Source organism: Ursus americanus, chromosome 16 (genome assembly GCF_024610735.1).
Source record: "Ursus americanus isolate L20-20 chromosome 16, mUrsAme1.1.p, whole genome shotgun sequence".
Taxonomy (NCBI): Eukaryota; Metazoa; Chordata; class Mammalia; order Carnivora; family Ursidae; genus Ursus; species Ursus americanus.
Window position 1 is genome coordinate 1,820,855 of NC_142142.1, and position 17,206 is coordinate 1,838,060.

General features: G+C 52.3%; 1 protein-coding gene across 5 annotated transcripts in view; it reads left to right on the plus strand.

The window, feature by feature from the left end:
- The window catches only part of TRIM66 (tripartite motif containing 66), a 60,025-nt gene extending 45,346 nt beyond the window's left edge, over positions 1–14,679 (plus strand). For all 5 annotated transcript variants that reach the window (XM_045803845.2, XM_045803842.2, XM_045803843.2 and 2 more), the window contains 10 exons: positions 2,438–2,959; positions 3,120–3,312; positions 5,338–5,398; positions 5,824–5,998; positions 6,295–6,584; positions 7,064–7,190; positions 7,517–7,591; positions 7,961–8,113; positions 8,525–8,743; positions 9,469–14,679. In XM_045803845.2, coding sequence (XP_045659801.1) covers positions 2,438–2,959; positions 3,120–3,312; positions 5,338–5,398; positions 5,824–5,998; positions 6,295–6,584; positions 7,064–7,190; positions 7,517–7,591; positions 7,961–8,113; positions 8,525–8,743; positions 9,469–9,528 — 1,875 coding nt within the window. In that variant the 3' untranslated portion in view covers positions 9,529–14,679. The remainder of the gene's footprint in view (positions 1–2,437; positions 2,960–3,119; positions 3,313–5,337; positions 5,399–5,823; positions 5,999–6,294; positions 6,585–7,063; positions 7,191–7,516; positions 7,592–7,960; positions 8,114–8,524; positions 8,744–9,468) is intronic.
- The last annotated feature ends 2,527 nt before the right edge of the window (positions 14,680–17,206 follow it).

Sequence of the window (17,206 nt, forward strand, 5' to 3'; positions counted from 1 at the left end):
GAGGCTTTGATACAAAAAATCACAGGTGAGCTGAGTTTAGAAGGATACGTGGTACAGGGACAGGGATAGGAGAATGTTCCACGGAGGGGAAGCAGTCTGTTTGAAGGGGATGAAGGTCGTAGGTGAAAGGAGAGCTTGGCATGTTTCAGGGATTGAAAAAAATGTCTGAGTGGCTGGAGCTCAGAGAATGGGAGGATTGTTGTGTGAACTGTGGCTGCTGAGTAGGACAGGGGATGGGCAGTCATTTTCACAGTTGTCCTAACAATGTGGAATGCACTGCGGGGCTTCATGCAAAGGAATGATGTGGTCAGATTTGTGGGTTTTGTTTTTTTTAATTATGATATGTTAGTCACCATACAGTACATCATTAGCTTTTGATGCAGTGTTCCATGATTCATTGTTTGCGTATAACACCCAGTGCTCCACGCGATACGTGCCCTCCTTGATACCCATCACCGGGCTAGCCCATCCCCCCACCCCTCTCCCCTCTAAAACCCTCCGTTTGTTTCCCAGAGTCCACAGTCTCTCATGGTTTGTCTCCCCGCTCTGTGACCCCCCCTTCATTTTTGCCTTCCTTCTCCTAATGATCCCCCTGCTTTTCCTTATGTTCCACAAATAAGTGAAACCATATGATAATTGTCTTTCTCTGCTTGACTTCTTTCTTTTTTTTTTTTTTTTAAGATTTTATTTATTTATTCAACAGAGATAGAGACAGCCAGAGAGAGGGAACACAAGCAGGGGGAGTGGGAGAGGAAGAAGCAGGCTCATAGCGGAGGAGCCTGATGTGGGGCTCGATCCCATAACGCCGGGATCACGCCCTGAGCCGAAGGCAGGCGCTTAACCGCTGTGCCACCCAGGCGCCCCTGCTTGACTTATTTCACTTGGCATAATCTCCTCCAATTCCATCCATGTCAATGCAGATGTCGTGTAATCATCCTTTCTGATGGCTGAGTAATACTCAGATTTGTGTTTTGAAAATATTTCTCCAGAGGAGGCTACTGCTGTCATCTGGGAAATTACAGGAGTGTAACCCAGGCTAGGGCACCAGCAATAGAGAGAAGAATTAGTGGGAAGATGTGTGAATTGTGTAAGGGGTAGAATTGATGAGGTTTGGAATTAGCTTGGGCGAGGGAGGAGGGATGCCTCACTGATGCTTCCCTTCTAGAATCTGACTTGAAGAACTGGGTGATGTTCACTGAGGTGAGGACAGCCTTTTCTTCACTGTTAAATGGCTTTGCTAATTTTATAGTGAAATTTGAGATGATATTTGAAGTATTTACTTTCCTGTGGAAATTTGAATATCTTACTCATGGGGAAAGGCTGAAGACACTGATTTGGGAAGCTTAGAGATGTTTACTCTTTGTTTCCCCTTTGACTTTCAAAAGACGTCAAATTGTTCTATCTTTAGTCTTAAAAAAAAAAAAAAAGGCAGGGATATCAAACTTCTAAATTCCTAAAGGTTACATTTAGAACCAGTCTCTCACTGTCCTCCCTCCATCAAATGTGGTTCTCCAATCTGAGAAATGGAATGCAACCAGTGCAGAAATCTGTATGTCTTTAACTTCTCTTTGTGAACCTTTAGGTCTCTTCTCCCTACACCATCAAGCAGTTAGACAGGAGAAAACAATACTTGGGGTTGGGAAGTTATGGCCTAATCCAATGACTGTCCAGACTGGGACATATTAAGACCTAGCTGCTCTGATGTTCTTTACCTTTGGTTTAGAAGGTCTTTGGCAGGTAGAGTGGGGCTAGGGAAGACTTTCACATCTCTTGGTCAAGCCTTCCCTTAATGCTAGTGGTTCTGGAGTTGATCTGAACAAGCCTGTGAAAAGGGCCTGGAGTTGGCTCAGGTTCCCCAGGACTGATTGGGTCCCCCCAGGCCTTGGCATTATCTCAGAGAAGGTCTGAGGCAGACCAGAGTTTGAGCCTTCTGGACTTCCTTCCATTTTTATGTAGCAGAAATTAGCCCACAGGAAACCCAGAAGGGATGAGAAGGCACTAGTGGTTTAGTCAGAGGGGAATGTGAAGTTGGAGGGCTGATCCCACAGTCTGATCCTTTGCCTAGGTACTGGATGGGGGGTGAGGGGTGTGGGCTGGTGGTGGTTCCGTGTGTGTGTGTGTGTGTGCACGCGCCACCCTCAGGGCAGGTGGTAGGCGATCTCTGTCACTCTCCCACACTGTTTTGTCTCTGTCCTTCTCACAAACATGCACGCACACCAGCGTCCTCAGTCTGTGCCCGCCTCTCTGTCAGAGCCTAGCAGCCTCCTTGGTATAGGGGAATGGGAATAGGGCTCATGTGCTGTCTGACTTCCTTGCAGCTACTAGACTCTGAGGCCAGAGTGAAATCTGAGCATGGGAGCTCTCGAGGGCTGCATCTCTCCTCCCCTCCCCCCACCCCTGCCAATGGCCTGAGTCTGCCCTGTCTTCGCTCCTGCAGCACTCCACTTCGGTGAGCATCATGGGGTTTTCCAACACGCTGGAGATGGAGCTGTCATCTACCAGGCTGGCAAGGACCCTAGAGCCACAGGTCCAGAGCGTGAGCAGCCTGACTGCTGCCCCTTCCCACATGGTCCCAAGCCTGCTGAGCGGCACGCCCACAACTGTGTCCAGCCTGATGAGTGGTCAAAACCAGGCTATGCCCAGCCTGACAGTCAGTCATCTGCAGACCATACCCAGCCTTGTGCGCAGCGTGCCCCAGTCCATGCCCAGTCTGATGAGTGATTCCTCCCAGACCATCACAAGCCTAGCAAGTGATCACTCACAGGCCAGGCCCACCCCGATGTCTGGTCCCATCCAGACTATGCCAAGTCTGGCAACTTGTCCTCTGCAGAGCATGCTTCCAGCTTCTGATATGCAGCCGGAAACTGGATCCAGCTGCAGTCCTGGCTCTGGCCGAGCTGCAGGGAGCCTGTGCCCTGCAGATGGCTCTGACCCCTCTCTCAGGAAAGCCCTGTGTAAGGTAAGTCCTGGGGAAATGACATTCAACTTCCTCTGCTTATCACTGGGCAGCAGGGTGGGCCCTGAAGGGCTTATCCTGGCCTCAGCTTAATAGCTCTATGACTACTAACAGCAAAAATGCCTGATTTCTTTGATTCTTGTTGGACTTTCGCTTTTAAAAGATGGAAAGTGAGGATTCTACCCGCTTCACTGACTCCCTGGGACAAGACCCCACAACCCCGGGTCTGGAGGTTTCCAAGGATCTGGCTATGCCTTCAGAACTGGAGGAGCCAATTAACCTCTCTGTGAAGAAACCTCCACTGGTCCCAGCGATCAACACATCCATGGCTCTGCAGCAGTACCGGAACCCAAAAGGTGAGGTGCAGGTCGGCAAGCAGCCTGTCACTCGTGCTAGCCATAGACATGAGCTCAGCACTTGGGGTGAGATGCGGGTGAGGAGACAGGCACGAGGCCGGAGGGAGCAGCGTTTCTCTCTCAGGCTCAGATCACTTCTTCCCTCCAGAACTGACTTACTGGGACCTGTTCTGTTTCCCTCACTGTGGCCAGGGCTGATACAGGCAGGGCTGGGACTTAGCCTCCTGTAACATTTCCCTGCAAAAAGTTCTGGAGGTCTGGGTCAGAGGTGGGAGGAACAGGAAGAACATATCCCAGCAGGGCCAGTCTTGGCAAAATATTTTAGGGAAAAGAACATATCTGACTTTGGAGTCGTATATCGAACTTAGAAAACTGGTTCTGTCTTTTTATGTTTGGCCTTTCTGAGCTGGTTTCTTTCTCTGTAAATGGGGCTAATCATAGCTACGTCATAGACCAGGGGGCAAATGACTACAGTGAGGTCATTTGATGACTTTCTGTGTAGTCACAAGAATTGGCCTTGCTTTGCCTCACACCCAGCAGGCCTTTGGCTTTGTGTTGTGCCCCAGAGTAAAGGGAATTTGAACAGTGGAGATACCCTCTGATCTCTTCTCAGTTACCTACACACCTTCTCAAACGGGGCTTCCTCTCTTCTGTCATAGGCAAGGGCTGGTTGGGAAGTTTGAAAGCAATTGCAGAGTGAGCATTTGGGACTTTTTCTGTTTAGTGTAAGATATATGTTTAGTCTGTAATGATCGCTCTATTTCCTATACATTTAATAAATGAAAATGAAATAATTTTTCTCCTTGTTTTTTCATACTGACTGAAAGACCAACTGAACAATGATTGGTTCTTATTAACTGCATAATAATGGGACCCTGGATTTTAAGCAGTTAAATTTTTTGGACCCTGCTTGCCTATGGAAAATGCCTAGGACAGTGCCTGGCACTGCGTGGGTGCTCTGTAAATGCTAGTTTTCTACTCCCTCCCCACACCACCACCTGCCCGTCTACACAGGCTCTATTGCACTACTCAGGGTAGGGCTGCAGGGAGCCTTTTGCCTGTGGACTATGAACTAGACTCTCGGGTAGTACTAAAATCCTAGCACTTGGCTGAAAAGACAAAGGCTGGACAGAATGACTCCTGAGAGCATGTGACACCAGTATGTGGAGAACAAGAGATTTCTGAATTCATTCGTAAGGTGAGAAGCTGGCCCCTTAGCACCAGATCCAACACTCACCCCTAGATAGCCTCTGAGTTTTATCTGTTTTTTTAAATTTATTTTTGACTTTAAAAATTTTTTTAAGTTTTATTTATTTAAGTAATCTCTACCTCCAACATGGGGCTCTAACTTACAACGCCGAGATCAAGAGTCACGTGCTCTTCCGACTAAGCCAGCCAGGTGCCCCATATCTGTTTCTTTTTATTTATTTGTTTGTTTATTTATTTTTAAAGATTTTATTTATTCATTTGAGAGAGGGAGAGAGAGAGTAAGCCGGGGGGGGGGTGCAGGTTACGGGGAGGGGGAAAGCAGACTCCCCACTGAGCAGGGAGCCTGACATGGGACTTGATCCCAGGACCCAGAGATGATGACCTGAGCCAAAGCCAGACGCTTAACCATCTGAGCCACCCAGGCACCCCTCTGTTTGTCTTTTTAAAGATTTTATTTATTTATTTGAGAGAGAGAGTGAGCATGTGCAGGGGGAAGGGCAGAGGGAGAGGGAAATAGAGAATCCCAAGCAGACTCCCTGCTGAGCATGGAGCCTGACATGGGGCTTGATCCCAGGACTTTGAGATCGTGACCTGAGCTAAATCCAAGAGTTGGATGCTTAACCGACTGAGCCACCCAGGTACCTGCCCTTGTTTGTCTTTTTAAAAGAAGGTGGCCTTCTTCCCCTCTCAGGAAGGAGAGCCATGGTAGGATTGCGGTGTGGGCCAAAGGTATGAGTAGCACGTATGAGTGGAAGGTATGGCTTATAAGGCATGTTGTCATAAATGTATGTCACAGGTATTTGTCTTTTGCCTTAGAGTATGAGAATTTCGAACAAGGAGCCCTGGAGCTGGGTGCAAAAGAGAACCAGAGTATCAGGTAACAGGCTCCTGACCCAACCTCCCTCTCTCACCCTCCAATTCATATCCTGGGAGGCCGGCACAGGAAGTCAGCATCCTCAATGACTTAACTAGAAGCAGAAGTTTGCCTGCAACCATCTTCTTCAACTCCCAGACCCTCGATAGGATCTGCGGGGTTGGGAGTCTGGGACCCCGTGGGAGGGTATCCTGGCTCCCGCAGCAGGGGGCATGTACTCTGTGTGAGGTCCTCCCACTTTAGGAATTCCCCTTTCTTTGAACAAAGGGCTCCCCCCCCCCACCCCGGGGCAGGAAGGTGAGGCAGGGGCCTGCAGGGGTGGGACTGCGGTCTGGAGCCGCAGAAGGTGGGATCGTGGAAGAGCTGACGCAGCGGCTGGGGTCGGAGAAGGCTCCTCCCGAGACCCAGCGGTGTCTCTCCTGCCTCAGGCCCTTCAACAGCGAGCCTAAGATTCCCTATGTGCGGCTGGAGCGGCTCAAGATCTGCGCCGCCTCTTCGGGAGAGATGCCGGTGTTCAAGCTGAAGCCCCAGAAGGACGAGCAGGACGGGAGCTTCCTGCTTATCATCGAGTGTGGCACCGAGTCCTCCAGCATGTCCATTAAGGTACCACTCTGCTCCCTCTGGTCCTGGAGCTTGGCCCCCCCCGGGAGCCTCTCTTCTCTCTGCTGCTGTCAGAATTCTGCCTCTGGCGCTGGCCCTGTCCGGAGTCCGGTCTGAGTGGGGCTGCAGCCTGGCCGGACTTACCTCCGGCTGTGAGGGGTCTGTCCCAGCATCCCCGGGGCTCGGCTGGCCTGGACGCCGGGAATAAGTTGGTGCCCAGGGCTGGTCAGTCAGTCCTCTCCCTCCCTCCACAACTTGTTGGTGCTGTGCTCTGACTGCTGACTCCCTTCTTCTCCAAGGTCAGCCAGAACAACCTGCCCGACGCCATCCAGGCCCCGAGTCTGGGGGGAAGAAAGGTCACTGTCACTTCTCTGGCTGGGCAGCAGCCACCGGAGGGGGCGGGTGCCTCTCCTGAGGAACAGAGACTCATTCCTCGGACCCCTGGAGCCAAGAAGGGGCCCCCAGTACCAATAGAGAACGAGGACTTCTGTGCTGTGTGCCTCAACGGGGGGGAGTTGCTGTGCTGTGACCGCTGCCCCAAAGTGTTCCACCTCTCCTGCCACCTGCCAGCCCTGCTCGGCTTCCCGGGGTGAGCCATGCGGGTCCCAGCAGCGTGCTTTTCTGGGAGGCCTCTTCTAGGCCACACAGCTCCCCGGGCTGGCTTCCTCCCCCGTGTGGGCCTGTGTGAACTGCAGGTCTGTGAGTCAGCGGCCCTACTGCCGTGTGCCTTGTGCGCACGGACAGGCGGGTGTTTAGATTTGTGTGGCTTCCTTTCTTCCTCTGTTCCCAGCTTCCTCCTACACACACAGATTTGTCCCCATACTCCTATCGCAACCCCTAGCTGAGTCCTGTGTTTTTCTGGATTCACTCCATCCCGAGTTACTGAATTGCTTTCAAGCTGGTGGTTAGGAAGCCATTCCTTACAGGGCAGGGCTAGGGACTAAGTCTCCCAAGCCATTGTGCCTCCCCCCACCCCCCACCCACCCCGGGGATCTTGGAGCAGAGGGCCAGGGGAGGTGGCTCTGGGTCACGTGCTGAGGCCTCACTGGGCCTCACCTGCCTCTGCAGGGGAGATTGGGTGTGTACCTTGTGCCGCAGCCTGACCCAGCCCGAGATGGAGTACGACTGTGAGAATGCCCGCTATTACCAGCCTGGGATGCGGGCCACTCCCGGCCTGAGCATCTGTGACCAAAAGGTAGGGAAGGGTCTCTGGGAACATGGTTCCCTGTCTGGGGCAGCCTCCCTGTGCCAGGGGCGGAGGCCTTTCTGAGGGGATGGGAGGCCTTTCCAGGTACCTCCCTTTCAGGCAGTGCCTGACAGCCCGGCCCATGGGGGTTTGCGGCGAATGCCCTCCTGCCGGCTATGTTCCTCTGGTCTGGGAGCCTGGGTTCTGCCTTCGCGTGGTGGTCCGTGCCCCATGGGACAGAGCTGACCCTGCTGGAGTTACCAGGGTCACTGTCTTCAGTCCCTCCTGAGGTGGGGCCGGGGCCAAGTGACCTGCTGCCCTTCCGGTTTCTGCAGAAGTGCGAAAAGCTGGTCCTGTCCTTGTGCTGCAACAGCCTCAGCCTGCCCTTCCACGAGCCCGTGAGCCCGCTGGTAAGGAAGGCCGCCTGTTTCCCCCGGCTCCCGAGGTCCTGGGCCCGGGGCGGGTCCCAGGGGTACCCCGGGCGGGCTCAGAGCATGGCCACTGGATGTTGGGTTCCCTCGTGCCCAGGTTAGCAGACCCAGCCGAGGCCACCACAGCCCCCCAGCCCTGCAGCCGCTGCACCGCACCTGATGGACAGCGAGCCAGGCCTCCTTTACCCCTTCTCTCTGTCTTCTTTCTCCACTTTCCTTCTTGCTGCCGTTCTCTTTCTCGTGTTCTTTCACTTCTGTTCCACATCGTTCTCCATCTTTCCCTCCTTCTTATCTGTACCTCTGCTTCTTTTCTCTTCCTGCTTGGCTTCCCCTTCTCTCCTCCCAAAGGCCCGGCATTACTACCAGATTATCAAGAGGCCCATGGACCTGTCGATCATCCGGAGGAAGCTGCAAAAGAAGGACCCAGCTCACTACACCACCCCCGAGGAGGTGGTGTCAGATGTCCGCCTCATGTTCTGGAACTGTGCGAAGTTCAATTATGTATGTCTTGCCTGTTTTTCCTCTCCCCTATTTCCCAGTGACCCCAAGATTCATGGCTGGATGGGGATATCAGGTTTGGTCCTGAGTTGCCATGAGGACCTGGGAACAGACTCTCTGCCCCCCCCCCCCCGCTCTCTCTAAGTTCTCTCCCACACTTGGGCCTCAGCATGGACTCAGGAGGACGAAGGGGGAGTGCTAGTGGTTGGCCATCTGTGGGTAACTGTCAGGGCCACTTCTGCTTTGAGAGATGATACTAAATTGGTTATCTTGAGTCTTCAGGAGAAAATGTCACATTCTAGACCTCCAGGAAACCCAACCAGGCTTTGTGCTCTCTGAAGAGCTCTTGAGGGACTGGGAAGAGATGGGCTGGTGGAAACGGGCTGGACCATCACTGCTCTCCTTCCCCTTCAGCCTGACTCAGAAGTGGCGGAGGCCGGCCGCTGCCTGGAAGTATTCTTTGAGGGCTGGTTGAAGGAGATCTACCCGGAGAAACGGTTTGCCCAGCCGAGGCAGGAGGACTCAGACTCAGAAGAAGTGTCTAGCGAGAGTGGGTATTCCACTCCCCAGGGCTTCCCATGGCCCCCGTATGTGCAGGAGGGCATCCAACCCAAGAGGCGGCGGCGACATATGGTAAAGAGTTGCTGCCAGCTGGCGGGCAGGTGTGGGGGGTGGTTGGCCAGGCAGGGGGCACCCAAGCAGCATGTACAGGGCAACCTAAAGCCAGACTGCTCGGGAGGCACGAGAGAGTGGTGACAATGAACCCTTGCTGCCAGCGCCTTAGTCTAGGAAGAAGGCAGGGCAGTGTGGGGCTCATTAAGCCTAATTACCACCGAGGCTTGAAACTCAGAGAGGTGGATGTACCTGCCCAGGGCACCCAGCGAATTAGCCACGGAATCAGGGTGAGAAGCCAGGGTTCCCGACTCGCAGCCCAGTGCTGGTTCTTCTACACTGTGATCCCCAGGAGCAGAGAAACACCAGGTCGCAGTGTCCTATCTCAGCTTGGGTTTGGGAGAAAGCAAGGGATATTTCCAGCTCCTTGGTGTAGAGAGGGAAGGAGAGATGTCACTCGCAGCAAGGAGAGCTCCCTGACCTTGCCTCTGGTCCCACCTAGGCAGACTCGAGACGTCACTTCAGTGCCTGTCTGCGGGTGCCGGGGCCCGACCAGCCACCCCCGCTTGTGTACCGCACTGGGCGCACGTAGTGTTTAGTGGCTGCAGTGAGTCTTGCTGTTGCATTCCTGCGCTAGAGTAAAACACCTGGGCTCTGGGGAGTCCCAGTCTGGACACGGGGACTCTTCACGTGAACAGGGGCTACACTGGGCCATGTTAATGCCGCACATTTGTTTTCCCTTTCAGGAGAACGAAAGAGCAAAACGAATGTCCTTCCGCCTGGCCAGCAGCGTCTCCCAGGTGTGAGAGCCGGCAGCAGGGTGAGCAGCCCGGCAGCGGACGCCCCATCCTGTCGACCACTCCTCCCCACCTTTCAGCTCATTGTCTTCAGATCGTGGACGTGAGACGAGTCTTGTCGAGCTGTGTAGTGCTCTTCTTTGCCGTTTGCATCTTACAGCATTCATTTGGGAGCCATAGTGCATCCACTACGGAGAAGATTTCAGTAATAAACAGCAAAGAGGGAGGTGTTCCCGATTACTAGAAAAATCAGATGTGTAGGGTCCACTTGACGAGACCACACCAAGTCAGGCTCGGGGGACCTAACTTCCTTGGTGACCTCTCTCTGCTGAGGAAAGCAGACTTTTCTCACCTTTCAGTGTGCAGGGCTTGGGAGCAATGTCTATATCCGAAGTGTTCCTGGGCCCCGAGGGGAGAAGAAGGGAGAGCGGTTCTGACATACAGCAGGCCTGGGATCCCTGGCCCAGCACAGCCAAAGACTGTCACTGTTTGCCTTTGCTTGGCCTGCTGGGAGAGGACGCTGCCCTGCGCAGGGTAATGGAGGCTTCTAGGGGCCAGAGGTCTCAACTGGTGCCTATTTGGGTTCTGACGGTTTTCAGGGTATTTGTTTCTCACGCCACCTCTCCCGCTGTTGACTTAGGTGGCCGCTGTGCTCTAGGTGGTATGGCCTTCTCAACGGGGCCAGTGGCTGTGCAGGGACTGCTGACAGCTTCAGGCTCAGATCTCACTGGCAGGTGTGAGGAGATGTCAACTGCAGAGCCCATCCTCTGGGCCACTGACTTGGCGTTCATAGCTCTTCTTCGGTGTCAGAACCTGCCTTCCTAGGAGTGATTGTCAGTGGCCGTCTCTTCAGTGTCTCCACTCAGAGGTCCGGACCCGGAGTTCTGCCTGGGAAACCTGAGAGGCAGGGGCTGGCCAAGGAGGCTGACCCGGAACCAGCTCACCCTGCTGGGCTTCCCCACCACCCGCCCCCCCCCCCCCCACCGCCCAGAGATCCTAGCCCTCAGCGTCTCCACTTTGCAGAGCCAAAGATCACAAGTGAGTGCTCTGACTCGCCTGCCCCCAGGCTGCCTGCAGCCCAGAAAAAGCCAAGGCTCTAGTGGCAAACCCTTTTCAGCTAGAAGCTGGAGAAGGCCAGAGGGTGAGCCAGGAGCCCGGTCTAACTGCTCATGGGGGATGTTCTGTCTAGAGTGGAGGAGGGGAAAACTGGGAGGGGAGGAGCCGGAGTCCTTCGGTGACCGTGAAGTAACTTCAGGGTGTCGCCCCTCCAAGGATGCAGAGGGAAGGGTTCTGGAAGCCCCAGGCACAGGAGTTCCAGACTGCGTCTCGGATGGAGATGGATCTTCGTGGTCCCTGTGGGGTGTCTGGGAGGAGGAGGTACAGGCAGCTGCTGGGGGTCAGGCTTGAGAGGGAAGCTGCCGCTGGTGATGCTGGGGAGCTGCAGAGCTGGCAGTCCAGTGGCCTCACCTGCAGACACAGCTGTCTCTGGCCTGGTCACGGCTTGGCTAATTTCAAGGGAGTTTTAGGTCATGGCTTTATTTTTGCTAAGAGGTGAAGTTTAAGGAATTTCTTGTGTGTAGGGCCTTTGTCCATGGGAACATTCTGCTCAGAGAAAAACGTTTCTTCTCTCCTTGTCAGTTGGTGGTACTGCTCATTTCCTTCGCCACCCAGGCTGAGAGGCCGTCTTCGCTTCAGAGCCAACCACATCCTTGGCCTGCCATTCTTTCACCAGCCCTTGCCAGGTCCTCCTGCACAGACGGGCTTCCACAGTCCTGTTTCCTAGCTTGGGGTAGCTAAGTCTTTAGGCTCCAGTAGCCAGGCAATCTTTAGACCTAGCCCTCTGCCCTTTGGGGCACACATCACTCTCTGGATTGGGCTTTGGCCACTTTCCTTTCAATTTTTGAATCTTTTTCCCTGTTTAGTTGACTTGGCAAGGTTCCCTCTGTAATTACCTCACTAACTCATGCTGTTGGTCGTCTTCCTTTGTTGTGGCCCCCACTCCCACCTTCCCTGAGTGAGCAACATGGTGCTATGTGTCGGACAGCCAGGTGAGGGCTGCGACAGGCTCAAACCTGATTGAGATCCTTCCACAGGACCAACTGGAGGCCACAGATTCGAAGCAGAAATGCCTGGCTAAATGCTTGGCTTCCCTTCTCTTAGGTATCGTGTGCCGGGCCAGGAGATCTTCGTAGCACGGTAGGGGGTCACATACTCCTTTCCCATCGCGGAGACCCTGCATGCTGAGAGGCCCACTTTCGGCACCTGAGCAGATGTAGGGTGTCCTTCCCTGCAAGGGTGCCGGCCCTGGCCCACCACACCACCCCTGCACTGGTTACCCCACACCACTGCCCTTTCCCGGGTTTTTCCTATGGACTTAGCACCAGCGTTTTGCGTCATGGTTTTGTTTTGTTTTTGCATGCAGAAAACAGAACATGACTTTTTAGAAATTAAAAGAAAAAGCTGCTAGCCGAGTGACTGACTTCAGTGGCTCTTTGCTAACGTCTGAGCTGATCCCATAATGGTCCCTTTTGAAGTCAATCAGGACCTTTGGCCCTTGACTAAGACATGAAATGGAAATAGTGTGAGTTCTGGGTCCTCACAGTATAGAACGCAGTCCTAGAGGAGAAATGGGGCTCCTTGGTTGTGCTGAGAAATAGGAGAGTGGAATGGCTTCAGTGGATGCAAAGGGGATTTTAGTGCAAAAAAGTGGTGCAGGATGAATTGTGGAGTACTCTTCCAGAACACGGGCAGGCTGGCCCTACCTGACTTCTAGCAGTTGCCAACTACCCCCCTCTGCAGGTACCCCTCCCACAGTGGCTCTAAGACTCGGTGGGTTCGCTCCTGTGGCGACAGGTCTTTGCCTTGCTCCTGAGACCCACACCTGTCCTTATTTGTTCCCAGGCTCTGCTCTGCTCTCTCTCTCTCCCTCCATGATGTCATGTCACCTGTAGTCTTCTCTTCTGAACTCCTGAACTGAGACTTTACTCCTTTGGGAATCACCATCCCCCATGCTGCTGCTTCTCCCACTCCCTCCCTGCTGTTTAGAAATTGCCGGCTCCTTTAGCCCAGTTCCCTGACCTCCTCTCTCTTTGTCTCAGCCTTCTCCTGCGCTGCTTCCTCTCCCTAGCCTGAACCCATGGCCCATCATACACGGACATTTTTGTCAGGATCCTGAACTTTCTTATCCCCTCCAACTCAAAACTTCCCCTGAAACTGTCAACCATTCTCCATTTTTGGCATTAGCTTATTTTCTGCTCCCTCCTCCTGGGTCGCTAAGCATGACAGCTTCATAGTTGACCCCCTCAGTTGGACTGTCAGCATTGATGGGTGTATCTTTGACTTGTAATTACGCTGCTCTCTGTCCATGCCCCTCATCTTTGCTCTCAGCAAATGACTGACCCCATTGCCTACTGCACAGAACAGAGTCCCTGAAGTGGGAACCTCCTTGCCCACTTGCTCCTCTCTCCCTCCCATCTGTCTGTGTCTACACCCCTCCTCAGATCCTTCCCTTCTGCTCCCGTTTGGAGCTCTGTTTCTTGAATCCTGCTCTATGGCCTCCAAGGCTTTGCTCTGTCCCTTATCCCACCGTGCTCACTTCCTAGGGCCTCAACTTCCCTCTCCATCGCTGGCTCCACAAAGCCTACAAACAAGCAGAGGTCTCCCCCAGACTAAAGCAAAGCTTCTTAGAGTCATTTGCCCCTGACCCATTGTCCTTATTAGCCAAGTTTCTTTTAGAAAGGACTTTTTTCCATTAATTCTTCTCACTCTTCAACCCTCCACAGCTTTCCATAAGAGTCACCAGTGACCACCCAGTTGCCAAATCGAAAGAATACCTTTCAGTCCTCAACTGTCTAGAAGTCTCCACAGCATTTTACTCCATCCACCGCTCACTCTTTGAGACAGCCCCTTCACATGGTTTTTCTGACACAGCAGGTGTCTGGGTTAGTCTGTTACCTCTTGGCCATACAGGCCGAGCCTTTCTTGAAGTCTTGACAAGGGAACACATCTGTAGCTCCGTGAGGTCTTCCCTCTTCAGGAACTCGGCAGTCAGGAGGAAGCACGGCCGCTCCTGCTCCCCTCCCTCTGTGTCTGCCTGTTTTCCTTGGGTCCGTTTCTCTCCCTGGACTCAGTTCTCCCCATGCCAGCCATGATTATGAGCTCTCCTGGGAGGACGGCATCTGCGAGCCTTTCCCTCTGTCCTTCCCAGTGCCACACGGAGACAGATTTTAGCGATGTTTGCTAAGAGGCCCCATCCAAATCAGCCTAAGAATGTGGATTGAGTCGTACCAAGAAGCGGTTTGGTAAATGGGATTCCCAGGCAGGTGGGCAGACCATCGCCATGATCCCCGTACCGGTTAGAGCTGGCCACCGTTGGTGAGGCGCTTGGGGTCATGGTCAAACACGTTTCCATGCACGCTTCATCGTGCTCCTGGTCGGGACAGGGGTCCTGGCAGGGGTGGCTGTCTGCCACTGATGACCTTCTGGTGGAGGGAGAGTGGAGAAGTGCTGGGGTTCATCACTTGCTCAGGGCTTAGCTGAGGTCAGCTGGGCCTTTTTGGGCCAGGTCTGTCCCATCTGTACTGGTATCACCCCGTGCTTGCTCCAGCTGTTCCTAGCGCTGGAGGCAGATGTCAGGTGTTTTCTTGGAGGTGGGGTGATATAGTAGAAAGTTATCTGATTTGAGATGCTGAACACCTAAATTTTGGCTCTGCCAGTTATGAGCTATGTGACCTTGGGTATGGTTTCCCCATCTATGAAGTTGGTTGGGGGAGGGGGTTGAAAACAGAGGCTGTCCTCCTGGAAAGATGGTGATGGTGATTCTAACTCTAAAGCTCAGGCCACACAGCGAGCAGGGGAATGTTGGGGGTAGGACATAGCTGGGGAGTCTTGGCCAAGGCAGGACAAAGGGACTCACAGGCCAGACTGAGCTGCTTCTTGAGCCATATGCCCATTCCTCAAGCTGCACCTCTTCCTTGGATAGCTAGGGTGAGTTCCTCTTAGGCCTTTTTCAGAAGCAGCCATTGGATCCAAAGTGGTTGGGGACAGGAGGGAGGTCTATTGTAAAGGGAAGTGTCACTGATCTTAAAAGGACCTACACATTCAAGAACAAATTAAAAAATAGCACTTTTCTTTACCAATAATTGTGTCATGGAGTGTTTCTTCAGTAATGATGGTTGAACCTACGTCACGGTCGTCTTGCCCCTGGACTCCAAAGTCATGAAGAACACAGGGTGGGGAAGAATAGACTGGGAAGCCTTCAGTCTAAGGAAGAGGCAACTCGCTGCTTCTTGTTGCATAAACACAGCCCGTTCCTCAAAATTCAGGCAATGGGTCTGAGGCAGAGTCAGGGGAAAACCATCTTATGAGTGCCCACCACTTCCAGGCACTGTACCCCTCAAGAATCTTTATATAGTGCCATTCCCCAGTCACCTAGCCTTAGTTCTCCCCTCTGCCTGCTGCACACCCGTGGTTTCTAGCCATTTGGGGGAGAAGGACGTTGTTTTGAATATCAATCATTCCTTTTTTTTTTTTTTTAATAATGATTTTTTATTATATTATGTTAGTCACCATACAGTACATCCGCGGTTTTCGATGCAAGGCTCGATGATTCATTAGTTGTGTATAACACCCAGTGCACCATGCAATATGTGCCCTCCTTACTACCCATCACCGGTCTATCCCATTCCCCCACCCCCCTCCCCTCTGTAGCCCTCAGTTTGTTTCTCATAGTCCATAGTCTCTCATGTTTCATTCCTCCTTCTGACCACCCCCCCCTTTCTTTATCCCTTTCTTCCCCTACTGATCATTCTAGTTCCTATGTTCCATAGATGAGAGAAATCATATGATAGTTGTCTTTCTCTGCTTGACTTATTTCACTAAGCATTATCTCCTCCAGTGCCGTCCATGTTGTAGCAAATGTTGAGAACTCATTCTTTCTGATTGCTGAGTAATATTCCATTGTATATATGGACCACAACTTCTTAATCCAGTCATCTGTTGCAGGGCATCTCGGCTCCTTCCACGATTTAGCTATTGTGGACATTGCTGCTATGAACATTGGGGTGCATATGGCCCTTCTCTTCACTACGTCTGTATCTTTGGGGTAAACACCCAGTAGTGCAATGGCTGGATCATAGGGTAGCTCAATTTTTAACTTTTTAAGGGACCTCCACACGGTTTTCCAGAGTGGCTGTACCAACTTGCATTCCCACCAACAATGTAGGAGGGATCCCCTTTCTCCACATCCTCTCCAACAATTGTTGTTTCTTGCCTTGTCTATTTGAACCTGATCCTCCTATTTGGGCGGAATTCCCCACTGCAGGAGCCTCGGGAGGCAGAGCTCACTCTTCACTACAGTAGCTAAATATATGAAAATCTTGATTTATCAGCATACCTTGTAGCTAGGATACAGATCTAATGGTAGTCATTAAAAAAAAAAGAAAAAAGGCAGGGACCACAGAGACTTCTCTGGTGACGGTATTGGTTGCAGTGAGGCGAGGTTTCCATGGCAGCAGGAGCAGCAGAACGAGCTGAAGCCCCTGGTGCTTGATGGCAGTGCTGGTTTCTACAGCAGACCCATTAGCTCCTAATTCTGTAGTCTTTCCAACAGTCTGTGAACTCTCTCATCAAATATTTTATAGAATCAGTTTCTGCTTGAATTAACCAGAATTGTTTTCTTTTCATTGCAACTAAGCACCCTAACTGATGCAGAAATCTCGGAGAATCTCATCCTGTCAGGGGCCCACTCCCGGAGCTCCTGAGTCCTGTGGCCTATTGGGCAACTCCACTTTGGTGTCTCGATGTCACCTGACATACAAGCCAATCCCCAGCCCCCTTAACATCTTCTTCCTTACATAGTCTCTATCTCGGAAGCCAGGGACTCGGGAAGAAAGCCAGGGGGATGCGGTGTCAGAGAAGTTTGTGTTTCAGAGAAGGGTGATCGCCACTCTTTCAGATTTTATTTATTTGAGAGAGAGAGAACACACACAAGTGGGGGGGAGGGGCAGAGGGAGAGGGAGAAGCAGACTCCCTGCTCAATCCCAGGACCCTGCGATCATGACTAGAGCTGAAGGCAGACACTTAACCAACTGAGCCATGCAGGCGCCCCAGACGATCATCATTTTTAATGCTTTAGATGAAAACTGGAAGTCTTTCTGATCCCCATCCCTTCCCAGAGTGGGACGAGTACCCAAAACCTTACCCATGCCTGCTCTGAGCTTTCTTCTGTGTTTGTCCTTACTAACTTTATTAATGCTATTCTTCTCCAGGTCCTGGGGACATTCAGGCTGACTACTCCCCTCTCCTCAGCTTCCATGGTAAGCTGCTAGCAAGCCTACTCCCCAGAGCAAGCCCCGCCCTGGCAGGCAGGCCTGCAGCAGACCCCTTCCTCCTGCACACGTGGCCTGTGGACTATTTTATCCACTGGGCAGTCTAGGAAGAGTATCCAGGGCCTGATAAAAATAAGTCCTAGAAAAATTTAAAAGAGCAAAACCTAAATAAATATAGATTCAGTGTCCAAATGTTAAATAATTAATTGTTAACTTTATAACAATTTCGTAATATTTCCCCATGAATGCTAAGCCTACACAGCTGGAGGTCAGGGGTGCAGCAACCCCCAGGAAGCTTAGGAATACCCTTTCAGTCGAGTGGGCAATTAAAGCTCTGTTTTGGGTGTAAGAGTATAGGT